Here is a 26,340-nt window from a genome sequence, read left to right as displayed (position 1 = left end):
CAAATGACATTTTATCAATCAAAACAATTTTTTAAAAGAAAGTACTCGAGATTAAAGGCCCAAAAGTAAATAGCAAAACAAGATTTTATGACAGCAACTTGCATCTGTTATTGATATGAGTGGAACATACAGCTGATTGTCAGCGACTGACTTGGTTCCAGGGTGGAGAGGAAAATAGAGCATGAGAAGGGCGTGTGGGTGGAGTCTGTTTAGAAGGGCGGAAAGAGATTAGTTAAAAAGGGATTACATCAGCCTTTCTTAAAGTTTAGTGAGCTCTACGTAAAACCATCTGTGTATGTGTGTGTGTGTGTGGGCATGTGTGGAGGAGTGCGTCTCCATTAAGGCCCATGTGTGTGTGTCTATCATCCTGTCAGGCCAGCCCTGCACCCGCCAAGAATCCCAGGAAACTATCTGCTGCAGCAATCTCCTATTATAGCAGCAGGCTGTAGGAGGGGAAGGAGCTATGGGGGTGAAAGGGGGAGGTACAGTTCCTCCCCTTCCTTTGCCTTATGGCCTTTTCTGCTGGGGGTTGAGTGAGGCTGTAGTCAGGGAGATTAGACGGGCCATGGTTTGAGTACTGTAATAAAGAGAAAATTCAGGTTAAAATTAACCTCTCAGACATGATGTGTCAAATAAAAAATAAAAGCAAATGGATGAAAAAAAAAAGCCCAACAATGCTAGAAAAACGTTTCCCTCATTTTGGTCTCCAACATGAAGCTTCATTCAAGCAAAGTGGCTGGAGGCCACTTGTTGACACTCAATATAGTGCTTGTCAGTTCTGTTCAACAAAGAAGGTGGCACTTGAGTGTAACGCAATCAAGTTATTTCTGTCTCCCAGAAGGGCACCCAAGCTACAGCCCCTCCATACACCCTCCCAAACACCCAGCACCATAGCACATCCTCAGGAGATTAGTGTTTTCTCCTGGTTTAGATCTCGCAACCTCCTCACAAACTTGCAATATGTTTCCAGTTTACTGACAGTTAGTTCTGGCTGCTAATGGCCAATAGTAGCTGTCCAGATTTATAAATAGTTGAGAGGCTGTTTGTTTCATCCATCTGACACTCGACACCAAAGGATTTCACAGACCCGCATGCTAGCCCGAGCCCTCATTCTGGTCCCCCATGGTGGACACTCTCCCTGGGACAACTCCTCTATTTCTGTCTAGTCTCCAGCCCCGAGTCCTCCCTGCTGCCTGCTGCTCACAGTGGACTACATAGAGGGATTTTTTGGATTTCTGAGAGCTGAAGCTGTGAGAGGGGACAGATCAGATCAGTGTCAAAGGCTTTTTTAGAGAGATGAAACACTTTTGAGGAGTTTACAACAAGGCGCAAATTATGGAATATAAAACTCAAAGGTAAGACAAGAAGCTCAGTCTGCATTGTTGTTCATATTTGAAAGAGAGACTTAAATACATGAAAAATGCCCCCAAAACATGACCATAACAGATGCACATAACATTACTCTTAAGCTTGCAATTTCAATGATTTTCACACAGATAAAAAAAAAAGAGAGAGAAAGAAAATCTCTGATTCCATTTGTAAAAAGGTAATACACATTCACTTACTGAAGGTACTGTGCAGTGTTTAGCTGCACTTATAGAATTTGGTTTTGTTCCACTGAAAGTTGCTGACATCAGTAAACATTTACTGTTATCCTTTGAGAAGGTACAGACACATTCCTGTTCAGTCTTCTGGACTGGATTGGAGTCCAATCTGAAAACGAGTCATCTTTGGTGTCAGGTTTTAGCTAGAGACCCGTCACTGCACAAAAATAAACCTGTCACATGCAAGAATGAGCTGAAATCAAGCTGGCAGTTTTACAAGACACGATTGAAAAAAAAAAAAAAAAAAAAAAAAAAAAGCAGCCAAATGAGGCATGGCTATCATAATTGTGCACGTCTTTAATGCTTTTTTAAAAAGAAGTTTCTCTCTATATACCAAATATTTTGTTCGAGTCAAGACAGGCTGGGATGAAACTAAAAATCTAAAATGTTTTTATTGCTTTGATTGTTTTCTCAATATTTCTTTTAATACACTGAAAGAAGATGCTTGTTGTGAGTGTACTGGTACAATAAAAGACATGGAACATGTGGCCTTGTTCAAGCTACTGCGGTTTTTTGCTTAATAGAGAAAAGTGTTGCATTATAGTTTTAAACTTCCTTTTATTTCTGCGTCGCTCTTATTAGATGCTGATGTAATCGGTCAGTACAGCAGTGTGGTGAGTAACTGTGTTATAGATGTGTATCAGATGGATAGCCTTCAGGTCAAAAGATATTAATGAACCACTGGGTACTCTGAGTAAGGTGATGGCTGCTTGGCAGCTGCATAGTATTTAACCAAAATATACCCATGATATTACCCATTTACAGTACAACAGAAGAAGAATGTGATACGTCACCTATGTCCTCCAGCTGGGAAGAAACAAACTACATTATTGCGGATATTTTAAACTATATTTTAATATTTAACCCAGGGTTTATGATTTGCATAATTGTGGATATATTTTCTAATTCAGTTTTGTGAATTTTGAAGCCCACCACAAGAAGTTCATGAGTGTGAATAATAGGAAAAGAAAAGCTTCTGTGTCATCTGTTCTACTACTTAGACCTTACATGTGGCCTTGGATGTTTTGAGTTACATTTAGATAAGGCTTTGCAGGCTTATTTATGAAAGAAGAACATTCTTTGTAATTAATAATAATTTAAAGGAGTCTAAATGAAATATAGTTTGTTTGAAAAAAAAATAGATAACAGATTATATACTTTACTGGCAGTAGATTAGGTAATTTTTACATGTAAAATCCCAGAATAGTAGGAGCTGTGCTTAAGGATATTATAATCTAATTTCCACCCCCTCTGTAAAGAAAAAAAAGTTTCAGTGTCACACTTGAAAGGTCCTTATAAGATGTTTTCCCTCTTTGACTAAACAGGAAACAGGCTGATTGAAGATCAGCAGCATTAGTGACTTGAAAATGTGACATTATGTGTTCATTTCAAGCTCTGATTACTCAGTTTCTCTCTTGCACTGCGAAGTCAATTTGTGGTGCATGCGTGCCCATCTAAATTTGTACAGATGCATCTTGATTACCCCAAATAACTCACGTGAGGCTGTCTTCGCCGCGCCTAGCAACAGTGTAGTTTTATTCACAACATGTCTCTGAAGGTCATAGTGATTGAGTGGAAGGATTTACAGCGCTGTTTTCAGAACCACATACAGTACATTGTGGATTAATGCAAAAGAAAATTTAAACCTATCAAGACCAGCAACCAAAAACTTAAGCACCACAACAAATGACATAGGAGGGAATATTGTATATATTTTAGTCTTTGGATAAAGTTTGCAATAAATTGAGCAAATATAGTGTTATGAAACTATGTTTTATAAAGTGAAGGATTATAGCACTCATCCTGGCCTATTTCTCATTTCTCTTCTCTTCTAGGAAAACAACAAACTCTGGGATTGTTTTGGAGAGAGGCCAGCTAAATGGCATGATGCCGTAGGAGCTACTGGCTTTACAAAATCCTGACCCAGGGCCCTAAATTCTGGGTGCAGCAGCTCCAGCAGCAGGCAGAGTGTGTAATTTTGAGGTCTATGTTTGCATGAATGTTTGAACAACTGAACGCAGACATTTTTGTTTGCAATTCTGCATCATGACCTCTGTTGAGAAGCGCCGCTCTTGCCGAAAGAGTGGCGGGCATCGAAGGCACAGCGATGGAGGCTCCTCCAGCGGTGGGTCCTTCCTGGATGAGAATGACCGTGAGGTCTGCAGTCTGACAGACAGGGCATTCAGGAGTCTCTGTATCGGCGATGAAGCTGTTTATAATGACTCAGACCTAAGTCTGTCTTCACCCTGCACTCAGAGAGACAGACAGCTGGCCTTTAGCCAGAGCGGACAGGACAGAGAGGACGGAGAAAGGGAAGAACTTAAAAGAGCTGCATGTGAGAACTTCAGCCTCAAGGTGCAGCAGTATGGACAGGACTGGAGCCATGGAAGAATGTATGGAGGTGAGATTCACAGAGATCCACAATGGGAGGTTTATGGAGAAAGGACACAGGGGAGGATTTCTGCCACATTCCAGCACTCCGTTGTGGAAACCTCTCAAAAGGAAAAGTCTTTAAAAGAGGAACGGCTCAACTTTCTCAGCAATGGAGCCACAGAGTCGAGTTCACAGCAACGCAAAAGCAACTCCAGAGTTTCCTCTCTCATCAGAGCATTTAATTCTGAGCGACACAGGGATGGAGTAGGGATGGATGACAAAATCAGAGAGTGGAAAGATGACACGAGCTGGGACAAATCAGCTCTAATGAGTATCCAGAGGGAACTTTCTGAATTCTCATCATACCAGCAAAATTTTCACAGTGGTCATTTCCCCTCTTCTGGTCCATTCTCATATGGAGACACCAACCTCCACTCCTTTGGATCTGATGTAGCAGCAGTGTCTCACAGTTCTGCATCTTCTTTTATGAGATCTTCACACAATAAACAGAGCATGTTCACACAGGTCAGCTGCAACTCTAATGTCTTTATACACAGTGAGTTTAGTCCCTTCAAGGTGTGGAGGGACCATAACAGGTTTCCCTTCCAGCAAGGACAAATCTCAGGCTTTATGCACTGTTCTGAGTTTGCTAAATGGTATGAGACACCTATGTACAAGGAGCCTTCACAGATGGGTCAACCACAGGGTCATTATACAGGTATCAGACAGCCAAGGAGTAACTTGGCACCCATGATTTCACCAGCTCTTCCACGTTCCACCTCGACATCTACAGTGCTACAGAACGCTTCAGCTGTGGAGAAACGCTGTGAGTCAGAGTTGGCAGGTCATTACCCTCACAGAAAAAGAAGCCAGAGTGTGGGAACCAACAGGCTTCCGTCCCATCGCCCATCGACTGCATCACCCACAATCGAGATGTCTCGACGTGTGAGGGACACCATCAGCTCTGTCAAAGCCCTCCAGCAGAAAATCAAAATGATGACAGAGCAAAATATTACTACTGAAGTGACAGAAAACCAACAAACAGTACTTTACAGAAATGAAAATGTAAGTCTTGGCAATAATGCAGTAACGGTGGCACCTAACACTATTGGCAGTAACACAAGCGCCACGCCATTTAACATCAGCCAGCTGCTGACACCTCTGGTTCATGCACATCAAGAAGCTGTTTCTTCTGATCTCCAACATTATGCAACTTCTCCTCAACCTGTAGAGCATCCTCCAGTACGAGCTGAAAGCAGGGGTGCGACTCCCGACATTAGGATGTCCACCTACAAATCCAGAGCCACGAGTCTGCTCTTCAATCTCAAAGACAACAGAAAACGAGTAAAAAGCACCTACAGTCCTACCAAATTTAAAGCAGCGGAGACACCTGAGAAAAACAAACAGCCACCAACACACGAGCCTAGAGATACTGTGATAGATATCCCTGAATTTCCAGATTCAGAAATTCAATTTTCACAGCTACAAGAATCCAGCAGGACAAGTGCTGCTATGAACCAGTATCGCAGCCCAGAACTGTCACTTACAATGTCAAATTCTCAACCTGTAATGGCAACTACAGGCCAATATGCAGAATACTCTTTAAGCGATTACCAGAGAGCTCAGATGCAAGCCCAGATGGTTCATCACTCTGGGTTTACCGGATTTTTACCTGAAAACTACACCGGCAATAAGCTGGCTAATGGACAGAATCTCCATGAAGATTTAGCATCATTTGCTCCCTATAGGCAGGATACTGTGGCTGATGTAGGAACTTTAGGAGGGGCTTTATACACACATAAACCACCTTATTCAGCTACAGAAACACCAAGGCTAAATGCTGACAACAATCAAAGTGGAGAATATTTAATAAGCAAGCCAAACATTGAACAACCTTTTAATGAAACAGTGGGAAGGCTATTCACAAAGGTGGAGAAATGTGAGCAGCTCAAACACAACAAACATGATTACAGTAATGTCTCCTTACAGGATAAGTGGAGGCAGACAAACAGCCAAGATACAGAAAAGCTCAGCATGAATGCAACTATCTCTCCATGGAAACAAGAAACAGCTGCTTTAATGGAAAAGACAAGGCAAGAAAGTCACCAGGACAAAAGAGTGCTTCAAACATATTCTGGATGTAATGAGAAAACTGATTTGAAAGATCATTATTTTAAACAGGATTATAACAAATATAATGACAATGAATGTATAAGCCATCAGATGTTTTCTTCTGCTAAAGACAAACATATAGGCATGAGTGAAACAAGTCAAAGAAAACAATATATGCAAATTCCAAGGGGACACGAGGTCCAGAGTCTTCAGCCTTCAGAAGTGAAACCACAGTCTGAACATAATATACACATAAATTCATTTAACCCAGACAAAACATCTGCCCCCCAAATAGCAGAGCAGATGACGGAGAGACAGTTTGTTGAGGTCAAGGCTAAACAGGTCATGGCAGAACATATAAAATCCCACCACACCCAGGCAGAGGTGGCAAAAGTTCAGCAGGGGGCTCAAGTGGAGCAGCCTAAAGCAGAACCCTCTAGGTTAATTTTAGCAGGGCAGAATGATTCGGAGAAAGACGCAGCAGAGCGGGTCAAATCAGGACTGATAAAGGAGGAGAGAGTGAAACAAGCCCAAGCAGAACATATTAAAGAAATTAAAGAGGAGAAGATAAAAGGAGAACAAACAAGACAGTTCAGAGAAAAACAACCAGAGCTTGCCAGAGAGGAGCAGACAAAGGCTGAACAAACCAGAGTACACGAGGTAAGAGATGAGCCAAGAAATATTACAGAGGAAGCAAGAGCTGAGCACATTAAAAAGGAGCAGGGTAAGCAGGTCAAAGCGGAACGAGCTGAAACAGAGAAGCTAAAAGAAGAGCACATAAAAACCGAACTGGCAAAAGCCGAGCAGGCTTGGCAGACGAGAATAGAGGAAGCTAAAACTGAACAGGCCACAGAAAAATGGATCAATGTAGCCCAGGAAGTGGAGGTAACCACTGAACAAGTTAAGAAAGAGCAGACAGAAACAGAACAATCTGGCACAGAAAAGGTTAATGTAAAAATGGCTGGGGCAGAAAAAACAAAAACAGAGCATGTAAAAGAGCAGCAAACTGAAGGAAAAGAAGTGAAGACAAATGTCGCTGAAGTGGAGAAGATCCAAACAGACCACATTAAAGCTGGGAGTTTCCGAAAAGCAAAGGAAGTAAAAGCTTCAGTTCATGTGAATACAGAGCAGTCTATAACAGAAACAAGCACAACGCAAGATGCCAAACCTGAAGAGGGAAAAGCAGAATGGGCAAAGCAGGAGCGAGCTAAAGCAGAGCTAATAAAAGCAGAAACCATGCAGGAAATGTCAGCTAAACTCACAGCTAAACTAACGGCTACACAACTGGTCAAAAGTGAGCCAGATAAAGTCAAGCAAGTCAAGACCGAGCTGGCTAAAGCTAAAGCAGAGTTAGCCAAAATAAAAGAGAAAATGAGAGGTGAGCAAAAAGAGAAAGGCAGACATGCCATCATCATAAAAGAGGATGGCACTGCAAAGAACGATGTTCCTTTAAAGTTAAATATAACTGAAAAAGAGAATTACCCAAAGCAAGATAAGGAAGTTCAAAAGCATCAACAGGAAGAAACAGTTATCAGAAAAGGCAGTGGTCAATCCAGCAGAGGCAGTGATGATTATGAACATCTGAGAGAGAAATATGGCTGTACTAACAGAATTTCAACAAACAAAAACAATTCATCAGTGGCAGGGAATGTCTTATTAAATGATCCTTGTGAAAAGCAAGTTTTATCTCCTAATAAAGTTGAGAAAGTAAATAAGGAGAAATCAACAGAAGAACACAGTCCTACAAGCAGATTTATCACAGCTAACCAAAAAAGTATAGAGGAAGTAGGTGGCTTTAAATCCAGTGAAGTCTCTGAAAGTCAGCCTGTTTACAATGAGTCAGCCAAAGAATCCAAATTACCCAATGCCAATTATTCTCTAACTAATGTAAATAAAAGAGCAAATTGTGACACTGTTAGCGATAACACGAAGGACAACAGTGTTGAAAAATCAGAAAAATACACCCCTGTGAAGGACACTGAGGTTTCACAGCAAAGAGATTCTGATTGGGCCAAACCGCTACCCCATGAAAGGAAACCTAAGTCAGCTGAGCACAATGTAGGCGCAAGTAAAGATCAACATTTTATGCCTCCCAAATCCCTGTCTCATAAAGAAAGAGCTTTGACCAAGCAAGAGATTCTGACTTCCAAGATAAAAGCTCATGCTGAAAAGGAAATTTCAGCAATTAAAGAAAAGGGCTGTGCTATACGAGATGGATTCATATCCAAAAATTCTTCCAAGCAATTAGCCGGTAGTCAGACAGTTAAGATACGACAGAGGCCGCCATCACAGGAGGTGTCTAAAAAGCATGAAAGTACAATGCCCAGTAATGCAACACTGAAACCTCAGATGGGATCTTTAGGAGTACAGATGGACCGTGTCAAGTCTGTTTCACCTTCAAGCTCTGCTACTATACCAGTTAAATCTGCAGCAACCACCACTCATAATATCATGAGCACAACTGAATGCTTGCTACAAAATCAAAAGCTGGAGTCCAAACCAATGCAAAATAAAGAGCAGCCACTCACACTCAACCAAGGAGAACAGAAAGCAGATCATGCAGAAATATCTGGAAAACCAAAAGATGGACTTAAAGACTCTTCAAATATAAAAACTGACATTCCCAACAAAAAGGAAGAAGATCCTGCAGACGCCACCTGTGTCAAAGCTGCAAGCTCCAAACCTGTGATGACAGAAAAGGCTGAAAGTAAAGAAGAAGCTTATGTAGATTTAGCACCTTCACTAAACATTGTCTTTGGTCAGAAAAAAGAACCTGCAGCTGATCATAGCTTGCAGATTATGGGAATAATGGTAACTGTACATGAAAGAAAGCCAACTGTGAACACTGGTCAAGGGAATAACAATGCTCAAAATCATATGAATGAAGAGAACAACAGTTCAGACCTGGATAAGTGTTCTCCCAACTCATGTCTAGAATTAACTGAAAGAAATAAATCATCAAATGAGGTCATAAAGAAAAATAACACACAGGAAACAGAAGATCAGGCTAAATTTGTTAGAGAAAGTCATCCTGAAAATGTGCAAGAAACACCACTCTCAGAAGCAGTAAAGAACAATATGAAGATGTGTCAGGAAAGGACACATCCTCAGCAGGATGGTTCTACTATGAATATAAAACCTCAGGGGGAAACACAGCCAGAAACCTTGACCGAAAAAGGTACCATCACTGTACCCGCTAAAAATAAAGTGCCAGGTGAAACTCAACCCCTTCACCACAAAGAGGACATAAAAGCAAGACAAGGAAAGGATCACAACACAGATAAAACGCTAAGAGAGAGGACAGATGAAGAGAAAAATCCACAAAAAGTGCAAACAGCTCATAGCAATGAGAATTTTACTGTCACAACAGTGAACACTGGAATCAACAACATGAATGATGCTGAAATGCTGATAAAACAGGTCGCCAAGCAGGCTCTGAAAGAAGATGTGACAAATGTGGACAATCAGGCCAACATCAGCAATGTAGATGGCAAAACAGCACCATTACTTGAGGAAAACAAACATGACTCTATAGTTCCAAAAATGTTAAACACCAGTCCTTCCAACAAGTTATTAAAAAATGAAAACACGCATGGATCACACAAACTTCAATATAATGACAGCCAAATCAGGGATAATAAAAAAGAGGACGATAACGTGCACATTGACAGCATTGCCATCAGAGTTGTACTACCAGTAACTGAGACGGATAACATGACGATAGTTGGAAAAGAAGATGGTGCAACTTTGCCATTTGATGGAGTGCAAGCTAATAAAGAGAAAGAAGTTACATCATCTAGTTGCCAAGAAAAAGTTATCACTTTAAGCACAGAAGAACAAGCAAGCACTGAGAGATCTAGTTCTGATGACAAACATGTGCTGTCCAGTGTTAGAAAACTGTCTGATTCGCTGAAATTTAGCAATCAACAGAATAGCAACAATGCAACATGCGAGAATACTCAATCTGAGAATGAAGAGCTTGAAAAAGCAAAGAAATGTGAGGAACTGGTGGGTGAATCAAATGAACAACAAGCAGATGGAGACTACTTTCAAGTACAAGGGATAACAGAAACCAATAATGAGCCACAGTACAATAGCATAACTGATAGAGATGCATCAGAGGGAAGGGGACTTCCAGGGTTACCACCAAACAGAACAGCTGCCAGCAATGAAACACACAATGAAGGAAAGATTGAAGCCTTTGTGTTCACTGTGGATCAAAGTAAAAGAAAAACAACCGATTCAAGTACAGTTCAAGATGAAGACGCTAAAAAGAAACATTGGGAAGCAGAAGATAAGCTAGAATCAAAACAGACAGACGGCTCTAGGAAGAGATGGAATAATAATGAAAATGCTGAGGCAGAACAAGCTAATCAGATTAGAAAACAAATTGAGAACCACTCCACTGTATCGGCAACTGAAAGACAAAGTTCAAGAAATTCATTCCCAGCAAGGGAGAGCACATTTCAAGAAAAACCTGAAGTTAAAACAAAACAAAAAGGAAAGCTATCCACAACACCTGAGATATCAGCAATTGCAGACTATGCAAGGTTAAAAGTAATTGTTTCAGAGGACAGAGAAGCAAATACTTTTCAGGAATACCCACCCAACAAAAAGGAAGGATTCTTTCCACTAATACAGACCCGTCATAGCAGACGTCCTGTGTTTACTACTGACCCACAAGAGAACTCTGCAAAAGAGAAATGTTTGCCAGATAAGACAGAAATGGGTGCTAAGGCGAATAAAGTACCCAAAGTACTAGTATTTCCCATCACAGACAAAGAGCATCAAAGAACAGGGATGTTCAAACTGGGAGAAAAAGAAAGACAAGATACTAAAGTGAAGGAAAGCCCGGAAGACAATGCAGCAAAATACACCCAACACAAAGAAAGGAACCATTCACCAAAAACTCAGACAATACAAATATCTGAAGCTGGCTCCCAAAAGGGATGCCAAGAAGATCAAACTGTTTGTCAGCCAAACAGTCATTCTTTGCAACCAGCAACATCATCTTTTGTAGTTAACGACTCTCTACATCCAACCATGGAGCAAATGCACAACAGGAAAGAAAATTTGACCCAACAAATGCAAGATGGGAGATTTGAAAAACATCAAGATAAAGACCTGGGGCCTAAGACTGACGATGAGAGGACAGAAAAACTAAAAGAAGAAAGTCTTGAAACTCAGCATGGAATAATCATAGCAAAGCAGCAGCGTACGAAAAAACAATTAGAAGAACAGCAAGCATTCATGTCTGAAGAGATAAAAAGAGAAGAAGACATGAAAATAAAGCACATATTGGATGAGAGTAGAGCTTCTCTGGCTGAAGAAGAGAGGAGAGCCACTCAGAGGGAAGAGGAGAGGAGAGCAAAAGAGCGTGAGGCCGTAGCTATTAACATCAAGGAGAGGCGAGATAAGCAGAGGGAAGCAGAGAGAAGATCAGATGAAGAAAGAAAAGTCAAACAGAAAGAAGAGGATATTAGAGCAGAACAAAGAGAAGAAAAAGTGAGAATGAAAGAAATTGAGGAAAAGAAGTACAGAAGAATAGAGGAGCAACAGACAGCTGCACAAGAAGAGCAACAGAGGAAAGCTGCACAAGAAAAGCAGCAAAAAAGAGCTGCACAAGAAGAACAACAAAGAAAAGCTGCACAAGAAGAGCAACAAAGAAGAGCTGCGCATGAAGAGCAACAAAGAAGAGCTGCGCATGAAGAGCAACAAAGAAAAGCTGCACAAGAAGAGCAACAAAGAAGAGCTGCGCATGAAGAGCAACAAAGAAGAGCTGCGCATGAAGAGCAACAAAGAAAAGCTGCACAAGAAGAGCAACAAAGAAGAGCTGCGCATGAAGAGCAACAAAGAATAGCAGAAGAAGAAAAACAGAGGGTTGCAGAAGAACTGAAAAGAAGAGCTGCACAAGAAGAGCAACAAAGGAGAGCTGCACAAGAAGAGCAGCAGAGAAGAGCTGCACAAGAAGAGCAACAAAGGAGAGCTGCACAAGAAGAGCAACAGAGAAGAGCTGCACAAGAAGAGCAACAAAGGAGAGCTGCACAAGAAGAACAACAGAGCAGAGCTGCACAAGAAGAGCAACAAAGGAGAGCTTCACAAGAAGAACAACAAAGGAGAGCTGCGCAAGAAGAGCTAAAGAGAAGATCTGTGCATGAAGAGCAACTAAGAATAGCACAAGAAGAAAAACAGAGGATTGTAGAAGAACAACAAAGGAGAGCTGCACAAGAAGAGCAACAAAGGAAAGCTGCACAAGAAGAGCAGCAGAGAAGAGCTGTACAAGAAGAGCAACAAAGAAGAGCTGCACAAGAAGAACAACAAAGGAGAGCTGCACAAGAAGAGCAACAAAGAAGAGCTGTGCATGAAGAGCAACTGAGAATAGCACAAGAAAAACAGAGGGCTGCTGAAGAACTGAAAAGAAGAGCTGCACAAGAAGAACAACAGAGGAAAACTACACAAGAAAAGCTACAGAGAGCTGCAGAAGAAGAGCTACAGATGAAAGTCGCTCAAAGAGAGCAACAAAGGAGAGCAGTTCAAGAGATTCAACAGAGGAGGAGAGCAGCTTTGATTGAGGAACAACGACAGATTGAGGAGAAGATACTTGCCAATACCGAGGCAGACAAGAAAAGAAAACCAAGAGAAGGAGATAAAGTTATGCATATTTCAGAAGAGGAAATGATCGAACAGATACAAATAGAAGAGCAAAAGAGACTAAGGCAGAAAAAGGAAGAATGGATCAGAACTCAAAAAAGGGAGGCAGAAATGAGAGCTGTAGAAAGAGTAAACATCATAAAGGAAGAAAAGCAAGCCAACGAGAGGCCTAAACTTCATGAAAACAGCCAAGAAGCACTGAAAAATGAGATGAGAATGGAAAAAGAAGGCATGCTAGCTCAAAGAGAGAATAACATCAAGGCTAACAAGAGAGAAGAAGAAAAGTTAACAGCTGACAGTGAGAAGGTGAGAGATACTCGGAGAGAGCAAAAAAGAGCAGCACAGGTGGATGCTCTCCAGTACTATGCCATCACTTCAACAGAATCAGAGACAAAACAAAGAGAAAGGCAACTATGCTCCCCTTCACCCTCCCAACAAAGAAACAATCTATCAGAAAATGAGTCAACTGAGTCCCATGGGTCCCACACGAGATCTTATAGACCCCATGCCCCTGCATCTCCAGCTCCATCTCTGCCCCGATCCAACACTTCCTCACCTGCTCTAGGAGTCAAGCCCTTAATGTTCAGAGTAAAGGACAACACTTTCAGAGGTTCCACTTCCACCAAATCGGTTAAGCCACGATTCTATAAGAGCTTTGGAGAAGATTTCCGGGTGGGTTCACCCAGTGACAGGGGATTAGAGAAAAGAGAGGAAGAACAGGAGAAAATAAGACACAGTGCTGGAACTCCTGTCCAGCATCACACAAGTTTAAATAGACTCACTGCTATCAGTGAATCTTCAACTTTCCAGTCAGCATCTTCACCACAGGATCACTCAGCCCCTATCCCTCATTATAGGCCCTTTTCCAGGAGAAGCATTGCTATGGAGGAAGATGACTCACGCTCTCTTATCAGCAATATGTCTGAAGATGTGGAAAGTTTTGCCACCAGTGCAGCAGACCTGGCAGACATACGAGGTCTTTATGACAACGAAAGACCAGAATCAGCATGTAGCTTCAGCAGTGATGTGTCCCGTTCTTTGGGCAAGCCTCCAGCTGTTCCCCCAAAGAGCGAGAAAGCCCTACGGAGGGCTCAAAGGCTAACTACCCGGAGAATGAAGAAAGAGTTGTCCAAAGTTGGCGCAGACAGCCTTTCTGCAGTTGAGAAAGATGTCTCCACTATTCGTTCCTCTTCAGCTACTGAGGTACGATCCTCTAATCGCCATGCTATGGCTTCCCCTCATTTTTCCTCACCTGTCTCCCTTGCTAATGCTCCTGTGTCGGGGTCCAGCTTGCCTTCCACCCATACAGAACACCAGTCTTCTCACCACTCTTTCCACGCTTCCCCTCATGCCACTGGTCCTATTTCTATCCCTCATACTGCCGCTGTTTCCCTCCCTGGTGTGTCTCATTATGCTACTGGCCCTGCTTCCCATACTGCTGTTCCTAAGACTGTTGCTCATGTTCCCTCTTCTCCCACTTTCCACCAAGCCAACCACCCAGCTCCAGTGACACAGTATCATGTAGAGTCAAGCTATCCCCAGGCCTACCCTCTGACCCAGCGCAAGGTGCTGCAAGACCCCGGTTCTGGTCAGTATTTTGTAGTGGACCTGCCTGTTCAAGTGAAAAAGAAGACTTTCTTTGACCCACAGACAGGAAAGTATATTCAACTGAATGTGCGCGAGTCTGGCAAGAGCATCTCGCAACCTCAACCCCAGCAAACATGCCCACAGCCTCAGATGCAGATCAAGTCCCAGCAACAGCCCTTCTCCCAGACTTTTCCTGCTGGCAAACCCTTTGTGCTTTATCAAGGGTATCACCAACACTACCAGCCTCCAAGTATCAACTCCCTGCATCCCAACAAGTCGCAGATTCCTGCAACTCTCCACCAGAACCAGCAGCCTGGATGTCAGGCTTTTGAACTGGGACAAAACTCTGAAGGGCATCGCTACAGTCCAGAGAAGACTCCGTACATGGACACGGTTAATGACAAAGACAAAACATATAACACAATTTACAGCACACATGGCTCATATGAGTCGTTCCCAGAGTGTGACACAAACAGCCAGCTTGCAGGAAGCTCAGTTTGTGAAAATGATAACTCAGCCCACTCTCAACATCATCCTCGTGATATAATAGCTATGAGTGAACTGGATGACTTTATGGAGGTGTCTGATTGGTGAGAGTAAAGACTGATATTAGATATTTAATAAAGTAAAGAGTGAATGGATCATAATATACATGATTTTAAGTGGTTGCAAATGACTTTTTCAAGTGAAAATAGTCTCAGAATGTTTTTGGTTTGTAGTTTTAATAAGTCTCTATAGCAAACTGTTATATTGTTTGTGCTTTTGGAGATTTGCTGTTGATTTATTTATTGTTTTACAGAGTTCACCATTCCATTTGACTTTGAATGTGAGAAGCTAAGCTATGCTTCTTGTGTAAACAGTATCATTAGCACTGCCTGTTCAACCTAATTGACTTTTATTATATATCATACAGTATATCAGAAGTTGCTTGGAAAAACTTTTGCTACTGACAAGCCTGCTTGACCTTTAAGCACAAATTGGAGATTTTGAGACTCATAGTTTTTTAATTCAGCCATGTATGAAGTGAAAAAATGGTGATGTGGCTGTTGCTGTTTTTAAGAATTAATATCATACAGTAGTCTATTTTTTAAGCTGAATGTTTGTAAAAAAAATTGTTTCTGGGTTGCTGTGAAACAGTAGCGTGACATGGGCTGAATCAGATGATAATCAATTAATCATTTCTCATCACGGTGGCTGTATTTTAAACCTCATTGTAAAAGTTAGAAATAAACCAAAAAGAAAAGATAAAAAGGTTCATGCAAGAGGCTGATTTTATTTTACAGCCATAATATAATGTAATATAATGACATCCTGCTCTGACTTTTGAAATGTACCCTGGGCCTGAGTGATTCAAAATGAAGAGTCTTTTTATGATTGCATAAGACAATTACAATGTGCTATTGTAATGTGCAGTAATATGTCCTGAGAGATAAAGGAAAATAACATTTTGTTGATGGCATTTATTTTGTGTCCTTTTTACTGTATGAAGCGATCCAAATGTTTAAATCTTTTAATATTATACCCACGAGAGTGTGAAAATGTGCTTTCTTTTATTTCCCTTGATCCACAAACTCCAATTAAATGTACGCCGCTGTGGTGAGAATGCATGCCTATACTCTCCAGTTTAACGTAACCATACTGCTGATCCCCTGAGAAGCAGTAACCTGCTTTGACCACTGTGGGGCAGAGCAGAGTGCTTCCTCTGCTGGAGCAAAGACCTGAACTTAAGACCTGGGTAGAGAAAAACCTGAGGGAGACCCTGAACACAAGATGTTGTTAAGAAGTCAAAACCAGAAGTATCATTTTAACACATTTGACACATGATCCTCAATTTATAAAACTTGTACTGTGGCTTAATCGTATATTACAGCTGTCTGTCTTTTCAAAAAAAAAAAAAAAAAGAAAGAAAGAAAATGATGCCAAAAGATTTATTCAAAATTAAACCAGCATATGACCCAAGCCAGTAGATTCCCACAGACTCAGTTCCTTTTAAGAGAATCCTACATACGACTTTAAGGGTTAAATCTGTTGTGTAATTCCATTTGGCTTTGGCAGAGCTCAAAGCGCCAGCAGAAGCCCTGCCTCAGCAGTTTAGCCTGCCCAATAAAGCAGCAGGCTTCATACCACTGGGACAGTCTGACAACCACAGCCAGAGACAAACCCATGCCACTCTGTCCAGCAGCTGGGAGAGGTCCCAGCACAGGCACAGACACACACACACACACACACGGGGACAAATGTGCCTCGACACAAATTCACAAACACATGCATACATACACAAAAATATGAAGCTCACAAAAATAAACATCAGCATTTGGCCTTTACTCCAAGATGCAAGATGAGCATTATTCCTGGTGACTGAGGTGATGGAAATGCATTTTCAGCAGTTTACTGTGTATGCTTCTTAGAACTGCACACAATGTGACACACACACACACACAAACCACGAGACTTGACCATCACTTTGGAGTTCTGGGGGTTTTGGGCCACGGTCCAGGACACACTCGGAACACAGGAAATGACATTTCCTACGTTTTGCAGGACACACAAGAGAAAGAGAGTGAGAGAGACAGCCACAGGGAGAGGGAGGCAGAGAGTACTGGAAGAGAGTGGGAGTTTCTAAGTGGGAACAGAGCCTTTACTGTTTCATATTACACAGAAAAGAGGAGAAAGAGGAGAAGAGTTAATGGTGGGTAAGGGCTCTGGTGGGTTGTGCAGTCAGGCTCTGTTTTGAATGTAGCTGCTTGTGTAAGTTGCTGTGCAGTTGTCTGGGTTTATGGATTCACTGACTGTGGAAAATGTACTTCTCTGTAGTGATCCTTGTCCTGACTAAGGCTCTGGTCACAGGTAAGTGTGCCTTCTTTACCGCAACATACAGCAATGAGAAAGTGAGCAAGCAGGCATAAAAGAGGCCATATGTGTTTGAGTTGTAACTTGAGCTGTCATCACACACCACCGTCAAAGTTTCAGTGCATTATGGACCTTTGGTAAGAAAATAATAGAAAGCATACAACTACAGTTATCATCTAGAGGTCATCATATCTGCAATAATCACAATTTGCAAGTGCCTTTGTTATTGTGTTAATAGTGTGGTGCAGAAAAGTTGTTTACAAAAAAAGAGCAAGAAAACAAACAGTTGTGGCGTTAGGGTGGTTTGTTGTATGTGATCAGAGAAAACCTCAGTATAGTTTTTACATATAATTTGTGTCCTAAAAACTGCTGTGAAGTAGACTTACAATTCGTGTTTTATGTCCTATATTGTTTTTCAGCTGTGCATAATGTTGTTTGAAGTACTTCAGCTGCTTTTGTTGCCACATTAAATAGTGTTAGACAAGCCCCAGAGAGCCTAAGGGAGATTTCCCAACAAACAACACCAAAAGAAAAAAAAAAAAGAAAAAGAAAAGAAAAAAAGAAAAAATTAAGCAAAAGCAGCATGGAAGACCAGATGGTCCCTGTTATCCTTCCATGTTTCTCCTTGCCTGTTCTGGGTTGTTCCATACCGAGGATGAATGTTTCCCACCTGTAGCTACGCTTTGCCTGTCTGGTCACACATATTGTGTCCAGACCCCTTTCTCTCTGCCCTGGCTCACAGCAGACTAAAACAAGAGCACATCCAGGAAAGTAAAGTCATACTTTAGCTGTTTCTTTCGCACTGCTTTTACGCTTCCTTGCTAAAAGAGAGTGAATACACACGCAATCATGGGAAGATGCACAAATAGAACCAGTGATTGTTTTAAGCTGTGACAGCATACAAACACACTTTAAACTCTAGTTTATTACTAATTTATAAAGAAGGATTGAGTCATATAAGCATTCTGTGAGGCTTCTGGTTTGATTTAATTTTATTCTGACACACATTTATCTAGATATCTTACTCGGAAAGTATTACACAGTAACAGAAGCAAACATTTTTGGAAAAGGAACATACTGAGTAGTTTGAAGCTAAACGATATATTTAAAAAATCTAATTAAAATGACAGCTGGATACATTTGAACATATATAACGCAAGGCGTTTGTGTGTTTTTTTTTTTGTCAACAGAGGTATGCCATGCTCTTAATGTGACAGTGACCCCTGGGCCTGTCGTCTTGGTAACAGAGAACGACAACCTGACACTGTCCTGTCTGGTGTCTCAAAGGAAGAGGACCACCAGTGTCCTGATTCTTCGCTGGTTCTTCTCTCCCCTAACCGCTCCTACTCCTGTCCCTCCTGCTTCCCTTCCACCCAACTCTCCTCCCGTACTCGACCACCCGCAGTTTCTGATTGTAAAGATGGGCATAAGGAAAAGGAATCTGTATGGGAACTACACCTACCGTTTCCCACAACCAAAGTTTCATCTGCATGAGAAAACGGAGGGAGAGGTGTACCAGTTGCGGATTCTCAGCGTGACTGGGTCGGACCAGGGTTTTTACAGCTGTAAAGTTCAGGAGATCCGCAAACACAGAGACATATGGAGAATCACTTCCAATGGTACCAGCACCACACAGCTGACAGGTAAAAAGATATATTCCCTCACATCTCTGTGCCATATTTCTTAAAATACAGACCCACAGACTCATCTGACTTATGAGGTGGATGCTGAGAACTGAGGACTTGAGACTTGTCAATGTTCCTAGCTGTTGCTCTATACTCATATACATATGTAATCATATGTATATGATTACCTTTATTTAAGCTGATGATCCGTTTGTTTTATTTGCATATTAAAACTGTAACACTGTTTCAACTTTTGAGCCAAACTGAAAGGAGATAATTAAAAATAATATTTTCAGACTAAATGCTATTTTTCAAAGAACTCCCTTAGCCCACATTTGTTTTAGTAGATATGCCGACCAAGTCATCTGGAAATAAAAACAACCAAATTAAGGAAGGGCCACGATTTTCCTCTACTAAGAAACAAAGATCATGTAGAAATGTGTTGGATGCGTCCTCTAACTTTAACTTACAATATTTGCAGACGGTCATGCCTATATGTTTGAGTGCGACCCCAGTCCTCTGGCATTTCCATACCAAAACAATGAGCTCACACAGCCAGACCACACTTAACAATATCCCTGCCTGTGTGCGTGTAAGGAGTAAAAGGTAGGGTGTTGTTGAGCTGGCAGGGTTCAAAAACTCTGATGTCAGCATTTTGGGTTTACTTTTATGCAAGCCTCAGGAAAAAAAATTAAAAAAAATACTGGAGAGTTTAGTTGCAGCTTATTCAGTGTGTGCCAATGGTCCCGCAGAAATCAACAAACAAAACTAAGAGAAACGGGTTAAGAACTCATTTAAATCACATGAAGTAATAAATATTTCTTCAATATTTATTTTTATCTGTGCAATACACTGGACCGATCATCGGTGAGATGCACTGGGTGAAGGGGTTCACTAGAGATTTATGATGCTTTGCCACACTTTGAGGAGGCCGTGTGTGACTCAGTTTACCTTTCAATAGTTTTACGCAAAAAAAGCGCAGAGGTTCGAGTCAGACAGAGCCTGACAACGCCCTGCCCTATATTCAGGGCAATGTCCCACTAAGGAAGCCACACAACCTCAGGCATCTCCGCCATGCATTGACCACAGAACCAGAAACAGAAGACCTGACATTATGAGGGTAAACAAAGGAAAAAAACTTATATTGAGGGAACCCCTTAGTCTGCAGATCTCAGTCTGCAGGGCATAGAGCAAAGACTACACCCTAAAGAGGTCAATGAACTACTTTCATTCACAAAACTCCAACCTCTTCTTTATATCTAGTTCCCAGCTTCAGACCTTTAATAAGAAAGTTTGATTGCTTTGTGCTGATTTTCTAAACTGGTAAACTTTCTAGACACTGTGTTCAAGTTTACTGAGCTGCCAGTTTCAGTGGTTGGTGATATGTTTTCCACATTTACCTTCACAGCTGAAAGACAACAGATAAGCCTAAATCTGGACCTGATGGTGTACAGGGGTATAGGGTATTTACATTTCACATAAACATAGCACTACTGGTATGATGTAGAAACATTTGTAGTGAGCGTGTACATTTAATAGCTTCCTTACAGAGAAGCTGGTGACCTCAGTGTGTTTGCTCTCATCAGATGTGCGGTTTAACTGGTGGTTAACCTCAGCCCAGATTCCAGCCAATTGTAGCTGTCGCCTTGTCTGGTGAACAAGACTGGTAAAGTTTGCCTGCTTTACAAGTCTTTATCTTAGCTTAACAGTGCAAAAACATGATAGCCTGGCCCATCACACCTTTATTAGTCTTAAAAGAAACTTATATTTATGGCAAATATAGCATATGGTAAGAGCATTTTTAAAAACAACCTGTTATATTTGATGAATTGGACAAATATTTGTGAAAAAAAATTCTTCCATTTCAAGACAAAAGAAGAACAAAATCATGATTATTTACTTTTTATTCCTTTTTTTTCCCCTTAATTTTTTCATCCTAGAAAGATGGTACTGAAACAGAACAGTGAAGACACATTGACAATTTTGCATGTAGTTCAGTGGTCTGGAAACAGGCTAAAAGTCAATTAGAGTTAATATCTTACAATATGCATCAACCTTTGTGGAAAAGTCATATTAAAATCTCATTATGGAGAGCAGAGACACTGTCTTCACTCTCCTCAACCTCTCCCTAAATACCCCTGACCTGTACAAAATCAGTGACAACTCCCTTGTTGTTTTTTTCCTTAGTTAATAAAGACAAAGAGAACACTGTTGATAGCTGATGTGCGGAACAATGGGGAACCCCCAAACATGGTCCAAGAACAGCAACACAGCTAATATATGTGTGTGTGTGTGTGTGTTACTGTTGGGTTTGGCTGATGGTGAAGGAGACTCTCTCTTTATGACAGTGGTTTGGATATTTCCAAGAACCACTGGGGTTTGTTGTACAGGGCCGCAGCCCTCAGACATCAGCAAATATAAAGATACTCTGGGCACAGTTTCCATCTTTTATGTACAGTTTCTGATGACATTTTAAAATGTCTCTTTCTGCAGTGCACTTTACACCCGAGGATGGTAGCAGTGAAGGATTGTGGCTTTTGTTTGCAGGTACCGTTCTCAGCTCTATTCCTAATTCTGTCTCATTTGCACATCTTTCTTAAATAAAGCTTATTCTATTCTGATGTCTCTGTTTTTAGATGTGTATCTGTGCGCTGTGCTGATCTGTTCACTGGGCCTGCTGTCCATCTTCCTATTCACTCTCGTCCTAATCTGCCAGTACTTCTACAGAAGACACAGGCTCAAATGTAAAACCACTTGTTTTCCCAAAGCAACTGTAGATTTATGGCTTTGTTTTCCACCTTTGTATTTAAAACAAACCGTCACATCAAAATGTTTGTCTTTATTGCTTCTTTCTCTACAGCCAGTTACCCTCTGGTCAAGTGTCCAGAAAGCAGGTACTAGTATGTTCTTTATTTAGAAATCAGAAAGCTACAGAGGGGGGGAGCCAAATACAGTATTAAGATCAACTTTATCTGCTCCTTACAGCTCAGGAGAGACTGTAACAAGCTCTAGTAGTTGCTCCAGTTCCTCCCCAAGCGCACAAAGGAAAGACATGAGACAGAAAACTGACCGAACACAAGCAGTAGCGCCACCTAAGCTACCTGAAGAGCCTCCACTGCACATACCAGCCAAAGGTAAAATGTCCTTCAGAGTCCTTCACAAAGTAAAACGTAAAGTAAGGTTTCAGATTTTAAACCTAAGACGAAACATACTAAAGGTACCAGAGTCACAGAGTGGCGTGAGAGGCCCTAGCCCCAAGAGCAGGAATTTGGCAAAGAACAGTAAATTACAGTAAATTCTCAGCAAGGAGAAAAGCAGGAATTAAGCTAGCACAAAAACAGTCAGAGAATGTGAAATTCCTGCCGAGTGTGTTACGAATTAAATGAACACTGTCACTGAAAACGGCAGAATAAAGCATTTACATCCGTTTTTAAACAACACTGTGATTAGGTTTAACACAAAGTGTTTGTGAAGGACAATTTTGACTTCAACCACAATTTAATATTTGCCAGTTCATTCCTCCTGGCTGCTATTTTGAGTCAATTAAGGTTGTCTCCGTTTTCAGTGCCCGTTGCTGCAAAGAGACCTCGAAAGCCCAGAAGGTTGAAGACTCAGCCAAGGAGATCTGCCACTGTAAGTCTCCTCCTGCAAGCACACAACCTATGTGAACTAAAACTATGAAGATCAATTATGAAACATAGGTACTTAATACCTTTAGAATGTATTTATTAATGTTTCGAAAAGATTTTTTTTTCCGTGAGCACAGTTGTTATTGAGATGCATGCAAGAGGGAATTTGTCTCACGACTGCATGATTGTCTACAGCAGTTTATTGCCATGTCTTCATTCAGTTATGAGCTTGATAATTCTATTTAGCTTTATTGCTTCTGAAACACAATTATTTATTTAGAGTGCTTCATTGGTTTTATATCTTCAATAAAAGTGTCAAACAAGTGTATACAGAAGAAAACTACTCAAACTAAGCATCATCAGTATTTCGTCTAATGGCGTTCTTGTAATTTTGTACTGAAACGAAGCACTGGAGACGTGAGCTTTTCTTTAGCACGAACATGCTGATTAGATTAGTGCAGCCAGGAGGATCTGAGGATTTTGGAGAGGGCTCCTGTTGTACCAAATGTTTTCCGGGTAAACTAAATGTTCCAAGAGGTCCTGAAAACAGCGTAAACAGATTCTGCTGCTGGGAAACAGAAAAGATGTTTACCATGGAAGTTGACAAAAACTACAATTTGCTGACAAGATGAAATGCTGACAACTTACAGTTGTCTGTGACCGTTTTTCCAGTTGTAAAAACTGAAATTGTTGCACATATATACTAAAACATTTTTTTTTTTGTAGGTGAACTTACTTTTACCCAATTCCTCTCTCCTCTAGCCTCGAATATCACAGGAAGAGAGCCTGACATATGCAGAGCTGGAGCTTGTCCGACCGAGACAGGAGCCCCCGGTCCCTTCCACCCCCGACCCCACACCCTCCAGCCCCGACACAGTCTATGCTCAGATCCTCTTCCAGGAGAAATACCTGTAAACATGTAAGCTTGGTACCTCCTGCAGAGATCCAGCTCTCCGATCGGAACAGTGTGGCAGCAGAAGGACTATATTTATGAACTGTTAGTATGACATTTAGCATTTGTTTTCTTTTTTGGATGCAAGTATGCCACATGTGTGGGTAAATGGGAGGCTTGTGCTTGCTGTGTTCAGTTCCAGTTCCAGCACAGCAGCTTTCAGGTCTCATAACTTTGTTTCTTTGTTTGTTGGCATCACTGGCCTGTGAGCCAGATGTTTATAGAATGCTCTTACCGTTAACTATTCTTTATAAACTCAGGAGACTGTGTGGGAAGAAACTGTTGTCCAGGCTCTCTTACTGCAGTGTAATAAGGCACTGTAAAAGTCAGTTTTTAAATGCATTTATGATTACAGTACTAATACATCATATTAAGAGATGCTAAAGAGTACAGTGTTTGATTTCTGTAAATACAGTTTTTAAATGCAGCTTTTCTCTAAAGAAGGGGTGGATTCCACTTTGCTTACGAATCTGGAAATTTTAGACACATATACAAAGTGTGTTTTCAGAGAATAAAAACAATACAGCACAGTCTGACAAACATAACAGGAATGTTTGATAATCTTTCAAAGTTGGGAAATTTCCTCTCTGCATCTAATGATGAAAGTTACACAATATTGAAACCATTCAACTGTCTCTAGGGTTTACAGAGAATGGCTAAGAGAAAAAAAAAAGTTGAACAGCGCTTTTTGTGGTCAAAATGTCTTATTGTGGTTGGAGAACAGACAGACTGCTTCACACTAAGGTGTGCAGAAAAGCATTTCTGTATGTGCAACATGCTGAAGCAGAGACCACACCGGGTGCCACTCCTGTTGGCTATGAACAGGAAACTGAGGCTGCAATTCATAGGAGCTAACCAAAATTGCACAATAGAAGACTTGAAGAAAGTTGCCTGGCCTCATGAGTCTCAATTTGTCCTGCAACATTTAGATAGAAGAGTCAGAATTTGGTGCAAAAAAGACTAAAGCATGGCTTCATCCTGTCTTGGATCAATGATTCGAGTATGATGCTGCTGGTGTAATGAGGAGGATATTTTCTTGTGTTGTTGCTGAGCATGCCAATGCCTTTATGATCACAGTGTACCCATCTTCCGACAGCTGCTTCCAACATGGTACAAAGATCAAATCATCTCAAACTGGTTTCTTGAAAATGACAATGAGTCGACTGTACTCAAATGACCTCCACAGTCACCAGAGTTCAACCCAACAGTGTACTTTGGGCATGTGGTGAAACCGGAGATTCTGGTCGTGGATGTGCAGCTGACTGCGTGACGCTATCATGTCTGAGGAGATTTTGGTCTATATTAACACGATAGCATGTATAAGATGAAACATTTAATAAACTGGTGTAATAGATCCAATACTTTGCCACCTTCAGACAAAAGGCAGACCAACAGTTTCTAGTATTTATGCTAAGCTAACAAATGTATCAATCTTCTCATCTATCAACAATAAACATGCATGATTCCTAATAAAATAGTAGAAAGAATAGAAAGAGCACAAAGTGCCTCTAATTTCAAAGTGTACTCACTGTGGCACAAGCATAAATAGCAAATATAAATCTTAGAAGCAGCAGACATAAAGCTCGGGGAAAGGTGAAGGGTGCAGGCCATTTTGTGAAGGTCACTGTGAGAAAAATGGGATGAAGATGGAGGAAGAGAATGATGCAAATCCACACCTTTCCCTTGGTGAGTGGGAGAGATTGAGAGAGACCATCATCCCCCACAGTTCATACTCACTGACTAGAATGAACCCACTAATGACTACATTTATTCAAATTAGACTAATTGTAATCATGGTTAATAATTAGCTTTACAGTGCATTATAATTGGGTTAGGCTACAAGATGGTTCTGCCTAGGTGCAATAATTTATTTGATTTAATTATTCTGAGGAACCCAATGGTTTGACATTTCATATCATAAAACCAGCGATGTAGAGAGAATGGAGATAGCCGTTGTCTTTAGAGAAGGTCACTGCTAGCTCTCTGGGAAAATTATGAGGACCATTTTCCACTCTATTAAGCTACTCCACTTAGCACAATTAGCCACACACACAAAGGTTAAAGAGAGAGACCTCTTCCTTTATGATAGAGAGGAGTGGCGCATGTGCATGAGAGAGCAAGTAGAAGACAGAAAGCAAACAAACCTCCACAATCAACAGCCTAACATGCCCACTTATTCACTGGAGTGCAAGTGTGATAATGTAAGTGTTGCTATTAGACTTTTCATCTGCAAGTTGGGACGAGTTTCATACCACATCTTGTGAAATTTGTCAGATACTCTGTTTTTTTGGTGTCTAAAAGGGAATATCTTTGGGGATAAAGATAAAAACACACACAGACAAAGCTGTGTTAATAAAACCCACACACATTTAAAATCGCCCATTACAGACATACTTAATATGATCACAGAAAATTTGAGGCGGGTAAGTGGTACAAAAAGGGCTGTCCAAAAAACCCTCATAAATACCGTATTACAAAGCAAAATGAAAGCACATTGCTGGCTTTACTATTTTGAGTTTCCCAAACTATTCACATCAAACTTTACAGCCTGAAATTTTCTTGCCACAAACATTTACCAGACCAAAATATTACAACGCTCACATGATTAAATGCTGACTTATTTGTCTCTTCACAACAGTGTTTGCTTGACTTGCAGTTTCTCTCAGAAATGTTTAAGTGAAAAAGCTGCATTTCTCAGGAACAGTTTATGAAGCACGCATACTCCTGGTCAACATTCACACACTCCTTCTCATGTTCAGTTTAACAGTGCCCATTTCGACCACAGGCTTCTGCTGTGGGCCCTAGAAAGCTCTGCTTAAGCAGTAAGGGTCCATTTAAATGACTGTATGAGTGTTTCTCTCATACGAATCCTTCCACCAACTCTGGAAAAATTTAGCCAGTGTCCTTCTGGTTTAACTCGAATAAAATAAAATAAAATCCAACACAGAATTCAGTCA

The 26,340-nt window shown here is 41.0% G+C and overlaps 2 protein-coding genes across 4 annotated transcripts; both read left to right on the top strand.

Moving 5' to 3' along the window:
- The first annotated feature begins 887 nt into the window (after positions 1–887).
- lg13h10orf71 (linkage group 13 C10orf71 homolog) lies at positions 888–15,848 on the top strand. Of its 2 annotated transcripts, XM_019366548.2 has the most exons (3): positions 888–1,355; positions 3,440–13,943; positions 14,230–14,375. In XM_019366548.2, exons 2-3 carry the CDS (start codon positions 3,651–3,653, stop codon positions 14,248–14,250), a joined length of 10,314 nt encoding a protein of 3,437 aa, XP_019222093.2. In that variant the 5' UTR covers positions 888–1,355; positions 3,440–3,650; the 3' UTR covers positions 14,251–14,375. The 2 variants fall into 2 exon arrangements, with proteins under 2 accessions (XP_019222093.2, XP_025753475.1); XM_025897690.1 differs by having other exon boundaries at positions 3,440–15,848.
- Positions 15,849–16,213: 365 nt separating this feature from the next.
- On the top strand, positions 16,214–26,274 carry vstm4a (V-set and transmembrane domain containing 4a). Of its 2 annotated transcripts, XM_005474135.4 has the most exons (9): positions 16,214–17,016; positions 17,142–17,174; positions 18,368–18,820; positions 21,296–21,349; positions 21,439–21,546; positions 21,663–21,696; positions 21,788–21,936; positions 22,368–22,435; positions 23,194–26,274. In XM_005474135.4, the coding sequence occupies exons 1-9, from the start codon at positions 16,725–16,727 to the stop codon at positions 23,344–23,346; spliced, it is 1,344 nt and encodes a 447-aa protein (XP_005474192.1). In that variant the 5' UTR covers positions 16,214–16,724; the 3' UTR covers positions 23,347–26,274. The 2 variants fall into 2 exon arrangements, with proteins under 2 accessions (XP_005474192.1, XP_005474193.1); XM_005474136.4 differs by having other exon boundaries at positions 16,907–17,174.
- The last annotated feature ends 66 nt before the right edge of the window (positions 26,275–26,340 follow it).

The sequence above is a fragment of the Oreochromis niloticus genome, linkage group LG13 (genome assembly GCF_001858045.2).
Source record: "Oreochromis niloticus isolate F11D_XX linkage group LG13, O_niloticus_UMD_NMBU, whole genome shotgun sequence".
Classification (NCBI taxonomy): domain Eukaryota; kingdom Metazoa; phylum Chordata; class Actinopteri; order Cichliformes; family Cichlidae; genus Oreochromis; species Oreochromis niloticus.
The sequence above is the reverse complement of the archived record's forward strand: the minus strand, read 5'-3'. Positions and strand labels throughout refer to the sequence as shown.

What these genes read in the sequence shown, in the direction of transcription:
- lg13h10orf71 (XM_025897690.1), top strand. Translation starts at nt 3,651, where the DNA reads ATGACCTCTGTTGAGAAGCGCCGCTCTTGCCGAAAGAGTGGCGGGCAT.
- vstm4a (XM_005474135.4), top strand. Translation starts at nt 16,725, where the DNA reads ATGCTTCTTAGAACTGCACACAATGTGACACACACACACACACAAACC. An exon ending in CAGAAGACACAGGCTCAAAT is followed by an intron (nt 21,547 to 21,662) that starts GTAAAACCACTT and finishes CTTTCTCTACAG; the next exon opens with CCAGTTACCCTCTGGTCAAG. An exon ending in AGCCAAGGAGATCTGCCACT is followed by an intron (nt 22,436 to 23,193) that starts GTAAGTCTCCTC and finishes TCTCTCCTCTAG; the next exon opens with CCTCGAATATCACAGGAAGA.